Here is a 21,423-nt window from a genome sequence, read left to right as displayed (position 1 = left end):
TGACTTGCCTTGACCAATAAATGTGAACAGAAGTGAAATGTGGAAGCTTTAAAAGCCAACACACTGGGCAGCCCAGGTGGCTCAGCAGTTTAGCACTGCCTTCGGCCCAGGACCTGGTCCTGTAGACCCAGGATCAAGTCCCATGTCGGGCTCCCTGCGTGAAGCCTGCTTCCCCCTCTGCCTGTGTCTCTGCCTCTCTTTCTTTCTCTCTCTCTCTCGAATAAATAAATAAAATCTTAAAAAAAAAAAAAAAAAGCCAACATATGATTTCCTTTCTCCTTCTGCTATCACAGCTTGAGGTATTCCAAATGGAACTGCTCTGTGGACCTGCGGTCCCAAAGAGGAACAATGAAGACCAGGGTGATAACATGGGAAAGAAAGAAGTTTTGCTTGTGCTAACCCTCAGAGATCTGAGAGCTTTTTATTACTTCAGCATAACCCAGCCCACCCTGACAGAACTGAAAGTTCACCCAGGACAGGAACAAGGACTTACAGTGCAGCCCAATGATATGAAGAGTTTATTGGCATCAAACACACACTACTTGCTAGCACATGTTGTGTCTCTCTCTCTCTGTCTCTGATTAGTGTCATATTCTTTTTCAGTTGTGTATTTTTCCTTACTAATGTATCTGCTTTTAGGGCCTAACTTACCCTACTGGTTGAAAGCCCTTAAAGAAAAAAAAAAAAAAAATGTTGCTCTTTTTATATCATTTTTTTAAAAAGTCAAAACAAGTAACTCTGTCCATCATGGTAAGGGGTTTCTGGACCTTAACCCTGCTGACAGACAGAAGTTTGGGTGTGTGTGAGAGAATATGCATTCATTTGGAGCCATGTTATAAAGTCAGAATTTCTGTTCCCATGCATTGACTACATTTTTAAGGATCTAAACCTGATCTTTGCCATGAATTGTGCAAGGATTTCAAAGGAGGGAGAAAAAAAAAAAAATGACCAACAAAAGTGGCGTACTCACCAGAAAAATTCATCTTGCTCACATTTATAGATTATCAATTGTGGCAACATAAGCAAAACTAAAAAGCTGCCTTCACAGGACACTTTTTAAAAAATCCAAAGCAGTTTAACATTCAAAAATCCCGAAGCAATTCTTCGTAGTTATCAACAATATCCTGCCCATGTGGCTAAGTGGAAAATGTTTAGGTACGAGGTTTAGCAGAAATGGTGTTGGCCCTGGCTTCTCCACCAACCAGCCCCGTGCCTTCAGGGAGGACTCTCAAATTCCTTACGCCTTACTTTCTTCATTTTTAAAATGAGGGGGAAGTCCTCCCCAGCTTTCAAAATTCGGATTCTTTGATCGTATAAGCAGTCTCTTATTAATTCCACAGGCTTACAAACCATCCAGAGCAAAGCCTCTGGATGATGCAGACTTGAAGGCGGTCACCTCACCCAGGGGCAGTGAGGAGGGCCTGAACGGGACAGAACATGGTCAATACACCATGGTACTGGTCAGCTGTTAGCTCAACTGAACCTGAACGCACTCAGCAGAGTGGTGTGTAAGCCAGGCCACAAACACAGAGGAGAAACATAGTCTCTACAAACAAGAGATGTACAATAACTGGCTCAATGCCAGGATCAGCGCGGGGTCACGGAAAACGACGGCTACACGAGTCAGCATGAAAACACGTGAATCAGAGGCATGAAAGCGGTCAGTGTGGGACTGCAGCCTCAGAGAAAGCAGGAGCTACTTTCCCCCATCAGGGATCAACGTCTGTCAGATGTCTGGGACACAGGACCCGTGAGAAAAGGTCTAATTTCCACCGGGCAGTGGTTTAAGAGAAAGAAGTGATGAGTAAGGAGTCCGAAAATTACTACATGTGGGGATGTGAAGAGTTGGGCAGCAGGATGGGGATCGTCTGCTCTTGATCTCTGGGTAAAGGGCGAGCCAAAGGCAACAAAGCACAACATCGGAGAGGTGGTGGTGGTGTACCTCATGCCTAAGGAGGAAATAACTAACAGTTTTACAGGCCTGAAACAATCTACTCAGGGAAGTCATATTCTTTTTCACCCCCAAATCACTATAAAATTCTGTAATTACCTATCTATGGCGGATACAGTGCAGTGTTAGTAGAGACAAACTGCCCGCTCAAGTTCTCGTGACATATTGTGCAAGTTAAGGGGGAGAAAAAAAAAAAAAAGAAAAGAAAGAAAAAGAAAAAGCTTTCTTCCTTCTACAGATAACTAAAAGCAGAAACAAACAAAACAGAAAAGTCAAGAGCCAAAGAGCTAAAAACCTATCAGCTGCCGCGAGTTGCCTAAAAAGGCAACCCCCTTCCTGGCGACGAAGCCACTTCGCTTCCCCCCGTTACCACTTTATACATCATCGTCGTGTACAGGCATCACCGTCCGCACGACTCTTGTTTGGTCAGACACTCTCGTATTGTTGCTGTCACATGTCCTCGGGTGCAAGAGGTCTTCAAAAGTGTTTGCCATCGCCTTAGAAGGCAGTGAGATCGTACATTGTACAGACCTTTCTTTTTTTTTTTTTGATGTCTCCAAAAAAAAAAGTTAATTTCCCCAAAGTAGCATCAGGTTCAGGAAGGCCCCTCATCCCCGAAAATTAACGACAGCCCCTCTCCTTTTGCTCAGGCTTTTAAAGAATAAGCTCTAGGGAAATTGTCGGGCGGCCAGCTCGTCGGGGCACTCCCCGGAGCCCGGTGCTTGCTGGGGGCGGCGCCCGCACAGGACGCGCGCGGAGGGGCTGCGGCAGGCGGCGTCGGCCCCGGCCCACGGCCCGCGCGCTCTGTGACGACCGACCGGCCGCCGCGCGCACCCACCTGCAGCTTCCTCTTCTTCCGGGACAGGCTTCCGGTCCAGTCGCTGATGCGGCGCATGCGCGCCTTGAGCGTGTCCTTCCGGGCCGCGTCCTCGGTCAGGGCCTTGGGCCGGCGGCAGGGGAGCGTGAGGGACGCGTAGGGCGCGGGGTCCCGGCGCTCCACCCGGGACGGCACGTCCATGTCCGAGGCGAACGCCACGCGGTGGCTGAGGCCGGCGTGCGCGCCCGCGAAGTCGTGGGGCAGCCGCAGGCCCGCGGGCGCCAGGCGGGCGCCGGGCCCGAGCTCCCGGAGCGAGGACAGGGACGAGCTCTGCTGCAGGGGCCTGGGGGCCGCGGGCGCGCCGGCCGGGCAGGGGCCCTCGGCCTCGCCGGCCTCGCCGGCCTCGCCCGCCTCGCCCGCCTCGCCCGCCTCCCCCGCCTCGCCGGCCTCCTCGCCCGCCTCCTCGCCCGCGGCGCCCCAGGGGGAGTCGTACCAGGACGACTCGGAGCTCAGCGAGCTGCCCTTGCTGGAGCGCGGCCGCGAGTGCGGGTCGGGCGGCGAGCCGGGCCCGGGGCCCAGGGCGGGCGAGTAGCGCAGCAGGCGCACCGGGCCGCCCGCATCCCCCGGGGCCGCCGCGCCGTGCGGGCCGCCGCTGTGGAACTCCACCCGCAGGCAGCCGTCCAGCCGCCCCAGCGTCTTGATGAGCACCCGGGGGCTCCCGCGGCCCTCGCCCGCCGGCCGCGGGGCGGCCACGTGCCCGTTGCAGTCGGCCGGGCCCGCGCACTGGCGCCCCACGCGGTGGCAGCCGTTGCCCGCGGCCGGGGCGGGGGCCGGGGCCGAGGCAGGGGCCGGGGCGGGGGCTGGGGCGCTCGTCCTGTGCTTGGCGGACGCGCCGCCCTTGGGGCCTTTGCACGCGGGCCCGCCGGGTCTCGAGGCGTAGGGCTGGCTGCTCTTAAAGTGCGAAAGGCAGCTTCTGGCCAGGGACCTGGACTTGTAGCCGGCTCCGCTGCTTCCGTGACCCCACCCGTGCAGCGACTTGTCATCCTTTGCGTGAATGCTGCGGATTTTCAGGGAGCAAGGCTTCGGCTTAGCACCGGCAAGCGTGTTGCAATGATTTTTAGATCCTTGAAGGGTGTACTGGCTCTCGGAGTTCCCCATTTTAACCTAGATTAAGAACAGTAGCGTCAGTAAGAAACATGACCCAAGTGACATTCCATTAGGACAGAAGTTTCTTTCTTTATATATATATATATTCACGAGAGAGAGAGAGAAAGAGGAACAGACACAGAGGCAGAAGCAGGCTCCATGCAGGGAGCCCGACGTGGGACTCGATCCCGGGTCTCCAGGATCACGCCCTGGGCTGAAGGCGGTGCTAAACCGCTTCAGCCACCAGGGCTGCCCAGGACGGAATTTCCTAAAAACAAAACAAAAGCTCCACACATGGCAAAAAGAACCAAGCAACTTCTTTTCTGTGTCTCACGGAACTCAAGAGAAGTAGGGACAGAAGTGACCTACTGAATTGGCTCTCTCTGTGCCATGCGGGTCATCAACCAAGTAGACCGGGTTCATGTCCAGGTGCTAGTTGCTTTATTTTTTATTTTTTTTTTAATTTTTATTTATTTATTTATGATAGTCACAGAGAGAGAGGCAGAGGGAGAAGCAGGCTCCATGCACCGGGAGCCTGACGTGGGATTCGATCCCGGGTCTCCAGGATCGCGCCCTGGGCCAAAGGCAGGCGCCAAACCGCTGCGCCACCCAGGGATCCCCTAGTTGCTTTAAACACATAACGGGTTGCATGATATTAGTCCAAAAGTTGAACAGGCATAAAAACCAGCTTAAAGCTGAGGCCTCCTTCAGGCTTGGTGCTGAGAGGTTCTGAATAAATGACTCTTGAACAGAAACTTGAGAGGAAAGCATCTTTGCTCTGGCACTCCGATAGTCTGATTTTCCAGTGATCAGAGAAAGATTTTCATTCTACACAAACTACTGGAAGAGCTAATGCCACACCCCAGTATAAGAGACTACTGCTCAAAATCACATTTTTAATGACATGGGTCAGGGTACCACACTCTGTAGGAGCTTTGATATATATATATCACACAGAGTAGGAACACCACAAAACCAGTCCCCCAAAATGAGGCTGAGATGAAAACAGGGGTGGGGGTAGAGAATAAAAGCTCTCATTTGGGGAAGAAAGACATCTTAATAAAACGTAATAAAAATAAAAAAGGCTTCTCTAAAGCCTTTAAGGGTCCTCATTTTAGAACATAGGGAGGGAAAAAAAATGGAAGCTGACTTCTCAGAATGCGGATATCTGAAAAAAAAAAAAATAGATTCTTTTCATTCCTTTTAAAACCCCACTTTGTTCAATAAGTCTATTACTTAAGCCAAACATGCAAGTCAAAATTTTAGCCAAAACCTCCCCCTTGAGTTTTTCATCCTAACCAGTATAGATCACTGTTTGAGGCAAGTTGGAGGTCCTGTTTCCAGGTCCATTTCAAAATACATTTAGTAGGTTTTTAATTTTAATTCTTTGACATCTAAGAATGTACAGCCACAAAACAAAAGTCAAATGGATTGACTTTTCTTTGGTGGGAGTTAGCAAGCACATTTTTAAACAAAACAAAACAAAATAACCTGATCAAATAATCAAACGTACTTACTACCTCACAGTCTTGCCACTTGACATGAACCACGACTCATTGAGATGGCTTTACCTGAAGTCTAGTCTGTGCTCTGAGGGAGACTAACAGTCAGTAGACTTTACGTGGTCCTAGGACAAGGCAGCATGGTTCACAAGAGGGGGAAGTGAGTCCACGAAATGAGCCTGAAAAACAGAAATACCAGAAAACCGTCAAGCATTTTACGCCAAGCTCCCAAGAGGTAAAAACAAAGGTTTCGTATAGATTATACCAAGAAACAATCAGTGTCCAGAATCAGTGTCAGAATAATAAATGAAATGTCTGTGAACTGCCTGATTCATCAGAGGTGTTGGAAGATATAAAGGAAGCTAGAACTGCCCATCCAATCTTGTAAAGGCCATTAACACACAGTCTGTAGTCAAATGCATGCCTTTGTTTCAGGGGAGGGCAGGTGAAGGCAGTGGCATGAGTCACGGCTCATCTGTCACCACCATTAGGAAAATAACTTGCAGACTCTGCACACAGACACCACCGCAGGAGCATCATCCCGAAAGGACAACAGTATATTGTTCTCTATTTTGACTCAGTGGCAAACGAAACCCAAAATGTAGAATCACAGTGAAATAGTCCTTGGATGAAATAACTTCTCTTATAGAGGTTGACCCCATTAAAAGTTTACCTCCAGCATATGTTTGGGTCTTTCTGCACAAGAAGCAGAGCAAGAGGTCCACCTTGGAGGGTAAGATGACAGGCTAGGAGAGCTGCCAACTGGCCATGCTCAACCCCAGAATACAAAGCCTGAATTTTCTCTGAAGACAAGGAGAGCAGAGCTGGGTGGGTTCAGTTGTGATTTTTACCCACTCAAAAAAAAAAATTGTATTTGTAACTGTGTTAAAATATGCATATCATAAAACTTACCATCTTAGCCATTTTGACGTATACAGTGAATGTCAGATACATTTGCGCTGTTACACAATCTCCAAAACTTCTTTACCTCACAAAACTAAACCTCTGTACCCATTAAACAACTCAACAACAACTCCTCAGTCCTCTCCTCTCAGCCCTGGCATCCACCATTCTACTTTCTGTCTCCATGAATTTGATACTCTAGGTATCTCATGTAAGTAGAATCACACAGCATTTGTCTTTTTGTAAAGGCCGTATTTCATTTAGTACAATGACTTCAAGGTTCATCCATGTTACAGCTTATGTCAGAACTTCCTTCCTTTTTAAAGCTGCGTCATATTCTATTATATGTATGTACCATATTTTGTTCATCGACTTATCCATCAGTGGATTCTCCAATTGCTTTCCACCTGCTGGCCACTGTGAATAATGCTGCTGATACAAACATCTCAAGACCCTGCTCAGTCCTTTGGGGTATATACCCAGAAGTGGAATTGCTGGCTCATATGGTAATTCTACATTTATATTTTGAGGAACCACCACACTGTTCTCCATAGCAGCTGTACCACTTCAACATCCTTACCAACAGCGTATAGATTCCAATTTCTCCACACTGTCATCTGGGTTTTTTGGTGGTGGCCGTCTATGAATATGAGATGACACTTTAGTGCGGTTTCAGGGTGCATTTCTCTAATGACTAGTGATGTTGACCACCCTTTTATGTGCTTGCAGGCCATTCATATAGCTTCTTTGAAGGGTTCAATGGTGACTTTTATTTATTTTCAATGGTGACTTTTAAAGTTAATGAAGCACTGACACTGGCCCTAAATTTCTCTGATAAGGCCAAAGAGACAAGTGTCTGCCTGAGATTACTACGTAGTCTCACATATATATTTTAAGTTGGGCGGCTGGGAAGAGTGTCAAAAAGACTTTTCACTTTGGCATGAACAAGAGACTCTACAGAGCTATTTCAGGCCAGCATCTAACTCACGTGGCCTGAAAGGGCACCTGCTCTGCTACTAACCACTTACCTTTCAGTGGGTGCTCTCAGACATTTCTAAAAGAGAGAACAGCCACTGGCTGACATGCCACTAAAACATGGCCCCTGTGACCACTCTGACCCCAGAGCTGGATCACAAGAACGCTTTTTTTTTTTTTTTGAAGGGGGGTGGGGCAGAGGGAGAAGGGGAGAGAAAATCCTGACCAGGCTCCCTACACGGCTCAGAGCCCAACATGGGGCTCGATCTCACAACTCTGAGATCATGACCTGATCCAAAATCAAGAGTCCGACACTTCACCGACTGAGCTACCCAGGCACCCCAAGAACCCACACCTTTTAAAAACTCAAAATCTGAGTGATCAGGATTTTCTCAGCTACATCTTAACTTAAGGAACTAGAAGTGGCCAGGGTTGCTCCTGTGCCACCCCTGAGACCTCTCCCACTAGCTGATTGCAGGGAGCTTTGGTGCTTTTTTTTTTTTTTTAAAGATTTATTTATTTATTCATGAAAGACAGAGAGAGAGAGAGAGAGAGAGAGAGAGGCAGAGACACAGGCAGAGGGAGAAGCAGGCTCCCCGCAGGGAGCCCAATGTGGGACTCAATCCTGGATCCTGGGATCACACACTGAGCCGAAGGCAGATGCTCAACCACTGAGCCACCCAGGCATCTGGCCTCGGTGCTTAATGACTTTCCTCCAAACCAAAACCCAGTGATGACCCCAGAGGTGAAAGGCTCCAGGGTCACTCGCCCACGGCCACCTGCTCCATCAGGCCCTTCTGATCTGAAAGACACCTGCCTGAACAGCAGCCCACAGAGCATTGGCGTCAAGTTCTCCACAAAACTTCCACCAAGAGGCCCCCTTTGTCAGCAGCCCAAGAACACACAAGAGCCAGAATTCAAAGCTGCGGAATGGCTCCAGGGTGGAAGCTGAATCCCCAGCAGCAGATTATAAGCTCAATTCCTCTTACTACCTTTGAAATGAAGTAGCTTAATTTTTGTGTCATACTACAGTTCAGAAACACAGCCCTGGACCCTGTCCTTTACAAGACACTGTCCACCCAAGGCCTGTAGCTTCAGGGCTCATTCAATACACACCTGTTGAACTAAATGAAACCACCATCACATGGTAGAAGGTTGACTTGACCACAGACAGAACAGGAATCATTCGCAACTGGGTCTGGCCCAAAGACATACAGATATGCCCACGAGGACCTTTTGATAACAAACACAACACTCCCTAGAGAAAAGCAAAAGGGAGATGACATGGGGGACGGGTGGGGGGCAGAGAACAATGTGCATTGTTGCATATGGTAATGCTTACCAGATGTTTAACATCTCCAGCCAATCCTGGCAAAATAAAACCTGCCTTAAACGAGAAGAATTTATTCAATATTTATGAGGAATTTATTGACAAGAAGGGTAATCTCTGAGGGAAACAATGATCCCTCAGGAGTTTGGCAAATTGAACAGACACTTATCCGTCATGCTTCAGTTGTAATTTTTGTCTGGAGAAGAAAGAATAAATAGGCCAAGTGTTCAGCACCTCTGACTCCTTTTCTAAGGGAAGTTTACGGTATTCAAGTTAAAAATTTTCTTTGTTGACAGAGAGGGGACTGAAAATACTGAAACAACAGAACCCTGTGAACTTTTTTAAAAAAGAGAAGTAGTAGTTCAAAGCCCCCAGTCTCTTTAGACAGAAAAAATACATATTAGGTATACTAACCTGTATTAATACATATTAGGAATACTACCATGTAGTAACATGTATTAGGTATGGTAACCTACAGTTTATGTTATTAGGTATGCTAATATGCATCCAGGCCCCCAGCTGATTGACAGAGAATTTAATGAAGTCATTCTATCATAAAGGATATGGTGCAAAGATTGTGTGTACCTAGCAAATGTTGTATGTTGCATAAACACTTTTTTATAATAATTCTTTTATTTATTGGGTAATAAAATATTGCAATTTTTAAAATGGACCACAATCTCATGAACCTAAAAGAAAAATAAAAGTCCTTGTCTTTTGCTTTCTGCATTCCCTTCCAATACCCAATCATAAACATGCCATGTAGCTTTTTAAGCTGAAATCACAAATAAGAATGATGCTTTTTCTTGTTAAAACTGTGATCAAGGGACACCTGGGTGGCTCAGTAGTTGAGCATCTGCATTCGGCTCAGGGCGTGATCCAGATCCAGGATTGAGTCCCGCATGGGGCTACCTGCAGGGAGCCTGCTTCTCCTTCTGCCTGTGTCTCTGCCTCTATGTGTTTCTCATGAATAAATAAATAAATATTTTTTAAAAACAAAACAAAAAAAAAGCTGTGATCAATTACCACCCCAGAAGTGTCAAGTGTGAAGGAATTCACAAATGTCACTACAATCCCAACAGCCCCTGGGACCTACTGAAATCCACAGTGAACCATCTTTCAGGGGGAAATTCAAGATTTGCCTTTCCTTCATTTGCCTTGAGCTCGGGCTTATACTGATAAGTTAGATTCCCAAAGTGTCCATTTCCATGTAGCGGCAAGTTTACAGCGGAGGAAAGGCTGCTTTGTCTCTGGCCTGGGTCAGCTGCTCAGAAGGAGCAAATAAAGAGGAATATGAGGCCAGATGGGAGAAGATGACCAGGGTCGAATAGGGACAGCAAGCATAACAGAGGCACTGCACAAAAGCAGATTTATGGCTGGGCAAGGTTGTGAGGGAAACTCAGGTTCTACCACCAGGCGACACCAACAAGGCTTCTCATGTAATTCCAGAGAGCTTTTCATACTGAAATAGGAACCTCATCCTTCTCCAAGGCCAACATTCTAGGTAGTGATAAGAACTAAGAAAAAAGAGGAGACTAGGACTAGCCATCATTAACGGTAACAACATCTACTTGATTTCCTTTATTTGTGCGTGGGAGGTTGGAGAGTTGAAACTTCATTCATTAAAAAGACAAATCTCAGAATCTTACTCTAGTTTATGTCAGAGAATGGGTTGTAGACCCGTTTCCATCTCTTAAATAGCAATGAGTCTTTGGGCAAATTACTTACACTCTCTGAATCTCATTTCCCCCCACTTACAACTTGAGGATAAAAATATCTACCCTAGTTAACTCCCAGAGTGAGACGAGTGTGAAAATATACATAAAATTACCTTAAAAATTGGGAAACACAAATCTATAGTACTATTACTAGTTTTTAGTTATAAGTATAATTTTGGATACTATGATACCAAATCTTAGTCTGTTCCAGATATTTTGTTAATTATCATATGTTTATATACATAAATTTGGAATCCTATGAATCCTGCTAGCACTTTTCTGATTTTTATCAATTCTCCAAATTATAACAGCATATAAAAGTACCTAATGTGTCAAGGTCTGCCAAATGTCAACAAAAACAATGACACAAGCTACGTACTTATGTTATTAGACAGTCATGACAGAAAATGTACAAAAATAACTTAAGTGCTCACTGAACAACTGGTATGACTTTAAAGTAGTCATTCTAGAGATGCCTGGGTGGTTTAGTGGTTGAGCGTCTGCCTTTGACTCAGGTCGTGATCTCGGGGTTCTGGGATGGAGTCCCGCGTTAGGCTCCCTACAAGGAGCCTGCTTCTCTCTCTGCCTCTGTCTCTCATGAATAAATAAAATTTAAAAAAAAAAACAAACAAAAAAAAAGCAGTCATTCTCAACACCATGTCAGTTTGGGCCCCACAGGGACATTTGGTAGCATCTGGAGACATTTCCCATGGTCACAACTGGGGTCATGACATCCAGGGGGTGGAATTCAGGGATGCTGCTAAACATCCTACTGTCCACAGGATGGCTTCCATGTATTACCTGTGTCAATAGTGTTGAGGCTGAGAAACCCTGCCTTCAAATTTTACTGTCTTATAAAAATGGCTAAAATACAAGAACATGCCTAAAAATCTGAAACAAATGTATTCATCTCTGCCAGGATCCAAACTCAGTAACAAGTGCTATAAATATTGCCCAAACCTGCTTCTCTTATTCTGAGTCAATGAACTACACTCAGAATTTGAGAACTGAATGCCATGACTCAAAGGAGCTCATTACTAATCACAAGACTTGAACCCAATTTGTAAAAGAGGCAGGCGAAAGAAGAATCTGGTCTCCATAGGAATAATGCTTAGGAAGAGTAATCCTAACAAAATAAAGTGGGCAGAAAGCAAGCTGCTGTTAAGGCCTCAAAAGCTAAACATCCATTGTGGAACACTATCGGTTCTATTTCAAGTCAGCAGGGCCCCTTCCAAATGCATATTCACAGATGAATGGACAAACCAATCTGTACCTTGGAATGCCGAGGACAAGCATGGCTGGTGTTAGGAGGGGAGCAGGTAATAAATTCCACAGAAACAATAGCCTGGCTTTTGTACCGTTCATCACCTAAGGAAGCCAATTTATCACAAGGAGGGTCTCTACACTCACACCTGTTTTATAACAAATTCTAACATCCACAGCATTGCTTTAAAAATGTTTGTTCAACTATGGGTCATGAAATTCATTTAATGAATCAATGATCAATATTTTTTTAAAAAATAGAACAGAAAAGAAATAGAGCAGAGCTTAGGGTAAAATAGAAAAAATATTGAGAAGCACATGGAAGCAAAGGCAAAAACTGTTTTATGAAATTAAATTCTCAGGGCACCTGGGTGGTTTGTTTCGTCAGTTCAGCATTTGCCTTTGGCTCAGGTCAGGTCTCCGGGTCCTGAGATCGAGCCCTGCATCGGGCTCCCTAATGGGCAGGGAGTCTGCTTCTCCCTCTCCCCATGCCTCTCCCCCTGCTCCTGCTCTCTCTCTCAAATAAGTAAATAAAATCTTTAAAATAAATAAATAAATTCTCATGTGTGCTTGTATATTTGCCTGTATCCTGAACTGTGAAGAACAATCATTTCCTCTTCATGGTCAAAAAAAAAAAAAAAGGTGTGAAAAATAATGACATAAAACTATGCATAGCAGCTGAATGGCACATCCATTTTAGTAAGACCCAAAGACAAAGTCTAGAGAGTCAAAATATTTGCTAAATCACTGCCCCAGGTAAACACTTGAGCTAAAGACAGGAAGAGATGAGGAGCAGTCATGGGCAGTGTGCAATCCTGGGCCCCACAAGTCAGGCACATGGTGCTCATTCTCCTTCATTCTACAACTTAAGAGAAATTTTCAATGGATGTTCAAATTCTTCAGAGGAAAATTAAAAATTACCCACCAGGGGCATCTGGGTGGCTCAGGTGGTAAAGCATCTGCAGTCGACTCAGGTCATGATCTTGGGGTCCTGGGATCGAACCACAAGTCAGGCTCCCTGCTCAGTGGGGAGCCTGCTTCTCCCTCTCCCTCTGCTCCATGATTGGTGCTCTCTCACTCTCTCTCTCAAATAAGTAAAATCTTAAAAAAAAAAAAAAAATACCTCCCAAAAAAGTTAAATGAAGACCTGAGTCTTGAAGGATGAGTGGGATTTTGTTAGATGAAAACAGAAAAGAGGGCCCTCCAAAGAAAAGAGGAGTTTCTAAGACTGGGCACTCTGTGACAGCGTGCGAGTCCCCAAGTGATTGAATGGAGAAAGACCCTAGCTTGTTCAGGAAAAACTGATCAAGGGCAGCAGGGCCTGACCACTGGTGTCAGGGACAATGTTCAGAGGAGAAGGAGGTAGGAGAAGAGGAGGAGAGAGGCTGGGGAGGGAGTGTTGACACTCATTAGCCCATCCCCCCTTTCCCCACTGTCCCAGAGGCACCACAGTGCGAGCTGCTTCCTAGGGACACTTGAGAATACAGTCTGGAAGGAGCCCACTGTAGTCCACACCTCGAAGATCAGTGTTGGGGCAGCTCTGGCAAAGGAAGAAAAACTTCTTAGCGCTGGCAGAAACTTGGAAGTTCAAGTGATGTGAAGACTTCTACTCACCACTCAATATGGATTTGGAGACCCTCCTACACATCCCCCCCCCCCGCCCCCCTCCGGGATTATAAGAGAAACAAAAGGGAGGGATGATCTGATCCCATCCCTAAAAGGACTTATCAGCTTGGGCAAGGAGGGGCTAATTACCAACACTAACGGTTTGGAGAATCAATAAGCAAGTTTATGACAACTTTAACAGTATGGAGTTTATGAGAGAGGTGGTGAGACCAACAATCCCACAAATATTACTGGTATGTCATTGGAATGTCAGGGAGTTGAGAGGCCCAGCTACATCTGGGCCATAGCAGAAACTGAGAACATTTCGGGGTTTTGTTTCTTTTAATCACCTTTTCAAGCAAAATTACAGAATATAGTTTAAAATAAAATAATCTCAGTGAAAATAATAGCTTTTTCTTATTTTTTTTTAGAAATTATTAAAATGCCTTTCACACATTTTCATCCATGTTCTCTCTAGTGTTTTGTTTTGTCTTTTTTTAATGTATTAAATGTTCAGTCCCACCCTTTTCTGCGAAGTCTACAAGTCTACATCAAAATCCCATCCAAAATTTGGCCAACATCCTTGCCTCCATAGACCTTGTGCAGTCCATTTGGTGACTGTCGAAGAGTCACAAGATTCAAATTTGCTAGCATGACTTTTAAATAACCTTTCGTTTTAAACTTTTATGAACAGCAACCCTTCCACAAAAGGGGAGTCCAGGCATGGGTAGGTACTTCCCAGGCTCCATACTAAAACAGAAGACCTTGCACGAGAACCCGGGCTGTTAACCACATGGCTTCTCAGTGACTCAGAGATGTGCAGGTAAGGCACATGCTTCAGTAAATCAGAAGCAGGCATTGCACTCCTGAACTCAATCACATTCTGTGACCAAAATATACCATGGTAATTATACCTAGTGATTCTTGGCAAAATATTTCTTCATTATACACTGCTCCTTTTAAGTTAAAACGTGAACAGGCTTAAACCACACATATTTTTCCCCTGCTTTGAATAGGTGCTTTCCTCACCCTTATAAATGTGTCACTCTTCTACTCCATCTCAGCCTGAAGCCCGAGTTGAGAGCTCATTTCTCTCAGTTGAAGGCTTAAGGCTACAATTAGTTGTTCTAGGGTCCACAAGTAAAGCTAAACCAGTCATTGCCAAACTTTTCCTTAAATTCTATGATTATTCACAGCAAAAGCAAAAAGATTTTGGCTGGCAAATTTACAAAAACTTTCAGGGAAAAAAAATGAATAGCATTAGGTGTAGTTTAAATTTCATAATTTACAGGAATTTATAATTGTGAGATACCTCGAGGAGATGGACACACAGAGTGGGGAAGGGTCTAATGTGTCCTGAGCTTCTGTGTCCCAGGCCCACCTGGGACACGAGAACCCCAGAACCTTGCAGGATCATCCCTACTGCCTCCAAAGAGTAGGAATCCAATCTGGAAATTTTAAAATATTTTTTAACATAGGCATTACATCTAAATAATTTTAAATGTTTCTGTACTTTTCAACCTGAAATGATCTTTTTTTTTTTTAAGTATAATTTAACTTTTAGGCTTATCTTCTAGAAGAACAGTTGTAATTTATGTCCCTTTCATAAAGAAAGCACTGAAAAAGTCTTTCTCTGGAGGTATCCTTATTCCAGGCATTAAAGGCTGGCCCAGCTGGGAATGGGGCCAGCAGAAAGAAATGAAAAACTGAACTTTTAAATTAACTAAGGAACTTTAAGGTTACAATGTAGTTTTTCCATTTCACTGTGTTATAAAAATCATCACACAGGAAAAATCTGCTTTCTTGGTGGTATAAACTTCATGGTCACAGTCCTAAATATCCACTGGAATTCAGTATACCTTCCCTGAGGCACCTGGGTGGCTCAGTCGGACAAGCCTCTGACTCTGGTTTAGGCTTAGGCTGTGATCTCATGAGTCATGAGAATGAGCCTCACGATAGGCTCCACACTCAGCCTGGAGTCTGCTTAAAGATTCTCTCCCCTGCCCATCTCCCTGAGAAAAAAAGAAAGGAAAGAAAGAGAAGGAAAAGAAAGAGAAAAGACAGAGAAAAGGAAGAGGAGAGGAGAGGAGAGGAGAGGAGAGGGGAGGGGAGGGGAGGGGAGGGGAGGGAGGGAGAGGAGAGGAGAGGAGGGGAGAGGAGAGGAGAGGAGAGGAGAAAGGAAGGGAAGGAATGGAAGAAAGAAAATGCTTCCCAAAGGCTATGAGGGTGAGCCATGGTGACCAAGGCCAAGAGGGGAGAAGGGCACTCAAGATCACAGAACAACCAAGTGGCACCTTCCTGAAGCTTCAATTTCATCTAATGCTAAGTAATTTCATAATTGCTTCAATAAAGGAATATAACAAGAATTAAATATAAAACTCACATGTTTAAGGTAAAATATAGAAGTCCAACAACATTTAGCATTTGCATTAGGCTGCTATAACTACCTAATTAGGCATCCTAGGTAAAATACATTAATGCAACATATGTTTAGTGAATACTGTGTTGGATGCTGTTCCAGGCCTTGAGGATATAACAATAAATAACCCACCCTCCCAAAAAAAATTCCTGCTTTCATGGAGCTTTCATTATAGTGGAGAGAAATGAACAATAAATGAGGAAAGTATGTTATTATAAGGTGCTGAGAATTTTAGTAAAAAAAAAAAAAAAAAAAAACATGAAGGGGGAATAGGTCATGGAGAAGGCCATGTGGATTCTGGGGAAAAGGCACTCGATGCAGAGGATGGAAAGTACAAATGCCCAGGGAGGTGAAACAGGCAGGCCACTGTGCCTGGCATGGAAGGGGTCAAAGAAGGGACAGAGAGCCAGGGAGTGCAGCCCAAAGGGACATTTTCAGGCCACTGGCTTTTGTGTTGAGATTAAATGTCATGATTAGAGGGTGGTGTCTACAGAAGGCTCATCAAGGGGTATGTTTCAAGAGACTCACTGTGGCTGCCCTGTGTTAGATGGCTGGCAGCCAAGTGGAAGCTGAGGTGGGATGGGGGACAATGAGGCTGATTCAGGTGAAAGATGATGTGGGCTGGACTTGGTGGGAGTGATGAGGAGTGGTCTGAGTCTGGATACAGTGGACGGAAGGGCCAACAGGATTCCCAGGTGGATGGGCCTGAGTGATGACAGGCCAAGAAGGCTGCCATGATTTTCAATCTGGAAGAATGGGGAAGGCATAGCAGAGGAGGCTTAGGAGGAAGACAAAGAGTTGGGTTTTAGATGTCTGTTGAAAGTGGCAATATTGAGCTGACAGCTGGACACAGAAGCCAGCGTTCAGGGAAAAGGTAGGCTTGAGGTACAAATTTGCTACTCATCATATGAAGGTGGTATTTGAAACATAAATGGATGAACTCCCCAAGGGAGTAAATAAAGGGAAAAGAAGAGGCCCTGGGGTGCTCCCCCATGAAGAGGTAAAGGAAATAAGGAGACGCACACACAGATGAGGGAAACAGAAGGAACAGTCAATGAATCCAATTAGGAGGAGACCAAGAAAATACATTGCCCTTAAAACCAACCAAAAAATGTATTTAAGGGAGGAGACTGTGAGGAAGTGACAAATGTTTCTAATAGTTCAAATAACAAGGACTGAGAAAGAACAAAGCACCGAACCTAGCAATGTGGAGGTTGATCCATGAACCTGACCAGAGTGGAGCAGAGGTGGAGCACAGTGGATTGGCGTGAGTGTGAGGATGAGGTCAAGGAAACCAAAGAAGATGGTGGCCGGCAAGAACTCGCTCCTGTTTTACTGTGACAGGGACAGAGGAACCAATGGGTTCCTCTGGGGAAGGATAGAGGATAGAGGAATGGGGAAGGATAGAGGAATCCAAAAAAGGGTGATGGTCACTGATGTGTGTCTGTCTGTCTGCCTGTACATCTTCAGGAGAAATTCCAGCATTTGAACAGGAATGATTGGAGAGAAAATGTGCTGTGTGGGGAAGGGGGAAATGTTTTTCTTAAGTAGCCAATGGGGAAGGACTCTCACAAGAGGAAGACCTGGCCCAAGGGCAACCGCTCTGTACTAGAGAAATTTTAGAAAAAAAAAATTTTGAGAACACCACTGTATAGACATAGTAGAGCACCAGGATGCAACAGCATTAATTCCAGTGCAGGACTCTTTGGGAAACTGCATATTACTGTATCTTCTTATCATTTCCATTTTTCTCCTATAAGTCACATGTTGGGGAAAAAAAGATAAGTGAAGGTCTTTGCTAGGTGCTGGTTATGTCTAGGGTGTTTTGTCACTGTTTTGTATTTCACCTGTCTGGCTGTATTTGATTCATTTGCAACTAAGCTACCAATGTTTAATGGAACACATCTGCATATACACATGCGTGTGTATTCCATGAGTTTATGCACACTTTTCATGACGCTCTTTACTCTCTGTTCACTTTTACTGTCCTGAGTTTTCCTGGTTTGTGACTGTGTATAATGAGTCTTTTCACTTGTAACTTCACCTTCTAGGAGTGGCTACAGATGACTTGAAAATATTTTCATTCTCTCTGCCCAGAGCTCCTTATAGTCGTCTTTCTTCATATGAACTCTTGGTTTCTGTCCTTCCCAGCACATAGACTCGGCACCCCTTAAGCCCTTCTACACATCTCCATTTTAGAAACCCTGCTCTAACAGTTCTATCACTATAGAGATGTGTCACAGTCAAGTACAAAAACAGGATAAGGAGTATTTTTCACTTTCCAATGTTGTCCTAAAGATAGCCAGGATTTTTAAGCCCTTATTTAAGTCTTAGGAACGCCCTGGACCAACTCCTTCCTGACATTATCTGTAGCACCTACTCCATCCCTTTCCTACAGTGAAATGATAACTTGGTCTATCACTTTATATGTGGTTTATTTTTCTGAAAGTGCCTTGCACTACCATGGCACTAAAATAAAGCCCATCTGCTATTTTTCTGTTCCCTTCCATGCCTCCTTCTATTAAGGGTCAGAACTAACAAATCCTCAACAGTCTACTATGGGAATAGGATCATGAAAATGAAAAAACAAAAACAAAAACAAAACAACTCTAAGGCTAAACCAAGAAGACTGGCAGATGAAGTCTAACCAGAGCTATCTTGTCACCAGAGGTTAGAGCAGCATGTGTGCCCCTAAAATTTTCTCTGGCAACAAATCAATAGGAACGATTGCCCCCAACTGAGTGTACAGCTTTGAATTTCATTAGGATAGGATATATAAAGACAAGTCTTGTCTCCCAGTAGAGCTTTGAGTCTGTCTGGGCTGATATGTAGACAGGTGAGTAAAAGAAAGAAAGAATGGAGGGAGGGAGGGGAATGGATGGGATGTGTATGTAAACATACATCTACACACGTACAGACATATGTATATATGCGTGCCTCTACATTTACAAAGATGGAGTAGGACATACTAAAGTATTTCCAATTCAAGAAATAGGTCTAAAGGAAGGAGCTAACAGGACACCTGGTATCCTGTCCCAACTCAGCAACTAACCATCTTGGAACTTTGGACAAGCCACGTCAGTTCTGTGGTTTTTCCAGTTTTCCCATTTGAAAATTGTGCAAGGGCCCTTTTCAGCCTGACAATAATGTGGGTTATAAGTAGCTGACAATAGTGTATTATATATTCCTGGGCCACTGACGTTACAGCCTCCTACCATTTATAAGCCTATTTTAGATAGGACTGAGTAATAAAGACACTCACTCTGCCATTATCAGAATTCAAACCATTATAAACACAATGTTTCTTACTTGTATGTGTCAACAGTCAGAGATTCAGGATGATCTGCTACATTATTACTACCTTTCTCCATCTTTAATATTGGTGCTATTACTTTTGATTCCATACAAGTTTTTTTTGAGTCTTCCCAATAAAGCCATTTTTATCTTGGCCCTTACCAAAGGTATACTTAATCTCAAATTTAAAAATGCAGACTATCACTTAAAAACTTTTTAATGTCCATAAAGATCTTGTTTTGAATGTTCCATAAAAGTGATTTTTTTTTTAAAAATCTCACAGCAGAGTTAAGGATCTCACTAACTCAGTTTATCATCTCCACGTAAATAAATCTCACAAAGTGGGCCAAACATGGAGATATGTATAGGCACAGAAGAGTGTCCCATCCAACATTTAAGGAGCATGTGCTTTCCTTTTCAGACTTGCCCCTGTGTTCTTCCCACCTCCTTCTGATATCTACAATAAAAAAGAGATTACAGCGACCTGGCACTAACCTTAAATCTCTGAAAAAGAGGATATGTGTCTTCTCAAACACAACTGTAGGCCACCAAGACAGAAAATATCTACTTTACTTGGTGGTTAAATGAGGGACCACTTTGGAAGGATAATCTCTTGGCAAGGGGCCTAATCTTATCGTGCACTTCCAAGCATCCCTGAACAGGCCCGGTCTAAGGAGAAGCCTTTGCAAGTTACTCCCTCTGCACTGAAATATGGAAAGAAGGGTGTTATCTATTCGCATTCAAAACACTGTTTACAGTCTGGTTGGTTTGGATTGGAGTCATAGGTTCTTCAATGGACTTCAGTTTCTGTCGACAAGCTCTGGTAAAAATCAAAGCAGTTGACAAGTGTTAATCGGACTAGAGAGGAAGACAGCACTCTGTCCCTGGTCGAAATGGTTGCCAGCTCATCAGAGCCACCCTTTCCAGATCCGAAGGAAAAGTAATGAATAAAACTATTCATTTTTTCTATTAATTCGAACCTACCTGAACAGTCCTCACCACTGCCCTATCCCAAAAAGACATTTCCGTAAAGGAAGTGAAGGACTTGACAATGTGCACTATATCCATACAGTGGATACACAGTGAAACGCACACTGCCTATCCTAAAATAACTCACAGCCCTATTATACTGAAAGTAAGAAAAAACTGTAGAATCCCTAAGTGAGATAGAGGGCTACAATGAAATATTTAAATGTGTTAGGAAAAACCCTAGCGGCTCTACAGCAGTACCCCTACTTTCCAGAAATTCTATAAATAATCTTCCAAGTTACAATGACTTCAAAAAAGCTTCCTATTTCTGTCTCTCCACCTACCAATTTTCTGAGAATTACATGCTTGGCCAAATAAACCTAAAGCTGAGGAAGTACTATGCCAAGCCAGGGTTCCTCAGTCCCTGCTGATAAGCTCAGGATTCAGACAAATGCCTAATGAATGAGTAGCTTCTGAGGGGATTGTGACATGAATCATTCATTCTACTTGAACCAGGTACCACCCCACACACACAGATTACAAGGGATTTCATATCTTTTTCAGAAAGTTCAAGACAAAGCTGAAGGACAAACATTAATGAACACTGAACATCAAATTACAAGCTTGAAAAGAAACTCTTAAACCAAATAGCTTCACTAAGCTCAAAACCAAGGCCTGATGAGGTTATATAAGAACCAGGAAACTACAAAATACAATCTCTGCCACATTTTAATTTCCCTTTGTGCCCTAAAAGAATTAAATGGTAAAGATAAAGTAATAGTCATTAATGCTTTAACATGATCAGACTGAGAAATGACACTTTCTTGAGCTATCAGAAAAAATAAATCCATGCAACATATGCCTTTAGCTTTTGGAGAATTATTAGTTAAATGGCATGGGCAACTGTATTAAATGACCAATAGGTGTTAGAAGGCATATACACTCAGATTTGAGGATCAGAGAGCCTTACACAGCCTAAATACAAAATAATGTAAAACAAAGTAAAGGTCAGCGCACAACGAAATATTCCCCAAAGGAGTGTTTCAAGACACATTTAAACCTCACATATAAAAATTAAGTCTCAACTCCAGAAGGGGGAAAATAAACATTTATAACCTACCTTTGCCAAAACTTCGGATGTAGCCAGTGTTTCTCAGGCTCTTTTAATTAGTAGAAAAAGTTTCACCAAGTCAGGGTCTGTGTACAAATCCACAAACTCTCTCTTCTTTCTGCCCATGGTAAGGCAGGAAACAGTGCTGAACACTTCAAATGCTCGGCCGTTAAGAGCTAAAAACAGATCCTGTGCAATGCTGGATATATTTTTGTCTGCTAGCTACACACCCTCATCATGTTCAATTTTTTCCATTGGTGGAAGAGTATGATGCAGACTTAACCAGAAAGTGGTTTTCCATGGGCTGCCTGAAGCGATTAGCCAGGACAGCCTGCCATCATGCCTTGGAGCCGCCAGGCTCACCCATGACTGGGCTGCTGTTGGACGCACATTCCAGAATTACCACCAAAGTTCCATAGG

At 44.1% G+C, this 21,423-nt stretch overlaps 1 protein-coding gene across 3 annotated transcripts in view; it reads right to left on the bottom strand.

Moving 5' to 3' along the window:
• The window catches only part of TIAM2 (TIAM Rac1 associated GEF 2), a 122,003-nt gene extending 100,832 nt beyond the window's left edge, over positions 1-21,171 (bottom strand). The window contains exons 1-4 of one of the 3 annotated variants that reach the window (XM_038526405.1): positions 21,013-21,171; positions 5,486-5,595; positions 3,240-3,932; positions 2,790-3,170 (exon numbers count right to left, since the gene is read on the bottom strand). In XM_038526405.1, the coding sequence (XP_038382333.1) occupies positions 2,790-3,170; positions 3,240-3,926 (1,068 nt within the window). In that variant the 5' untranslated portion in view covers positions 3,927-3,932; positions 5,486-5,595; positions 21,013-21,171. Of the gene's footprint in view, positions 1-2,331; positions 2,664-2,789; positions 3,171-3,239; positions 3,933-5,485; positions 5,596-21,012 lie in introns of those variants that run through there. The other 2 variants (XM_038526396.1, XM_038526397.1) reach the window with 2 other exon arrangements.
• Between the last annotated feature and the right edge of the window lie 252 nt (positions 21,172-21,423).

The sequence above is a fragment of the Canis lupus genome, chromosome 1, assembly GCF_011100685.1.
Source record: "Canis lupus familiaris isolate Mischka breed German Shepherd chromosome 1, alternate assembly UU_Cfam_GSD_1.0, whole genome shotgun sequence".
NCBI classification, from domain to species: domain Eukaryota; kingdom Metazoa; phylum Chordata; class Mammalia; order Carnivora; family Canidae; genus Canis; species Canis lupus.
Note: the sequence above shows the minus strand (reverse complement) of the source record. Positions and strands in the feature narration are given on the sequence as shown.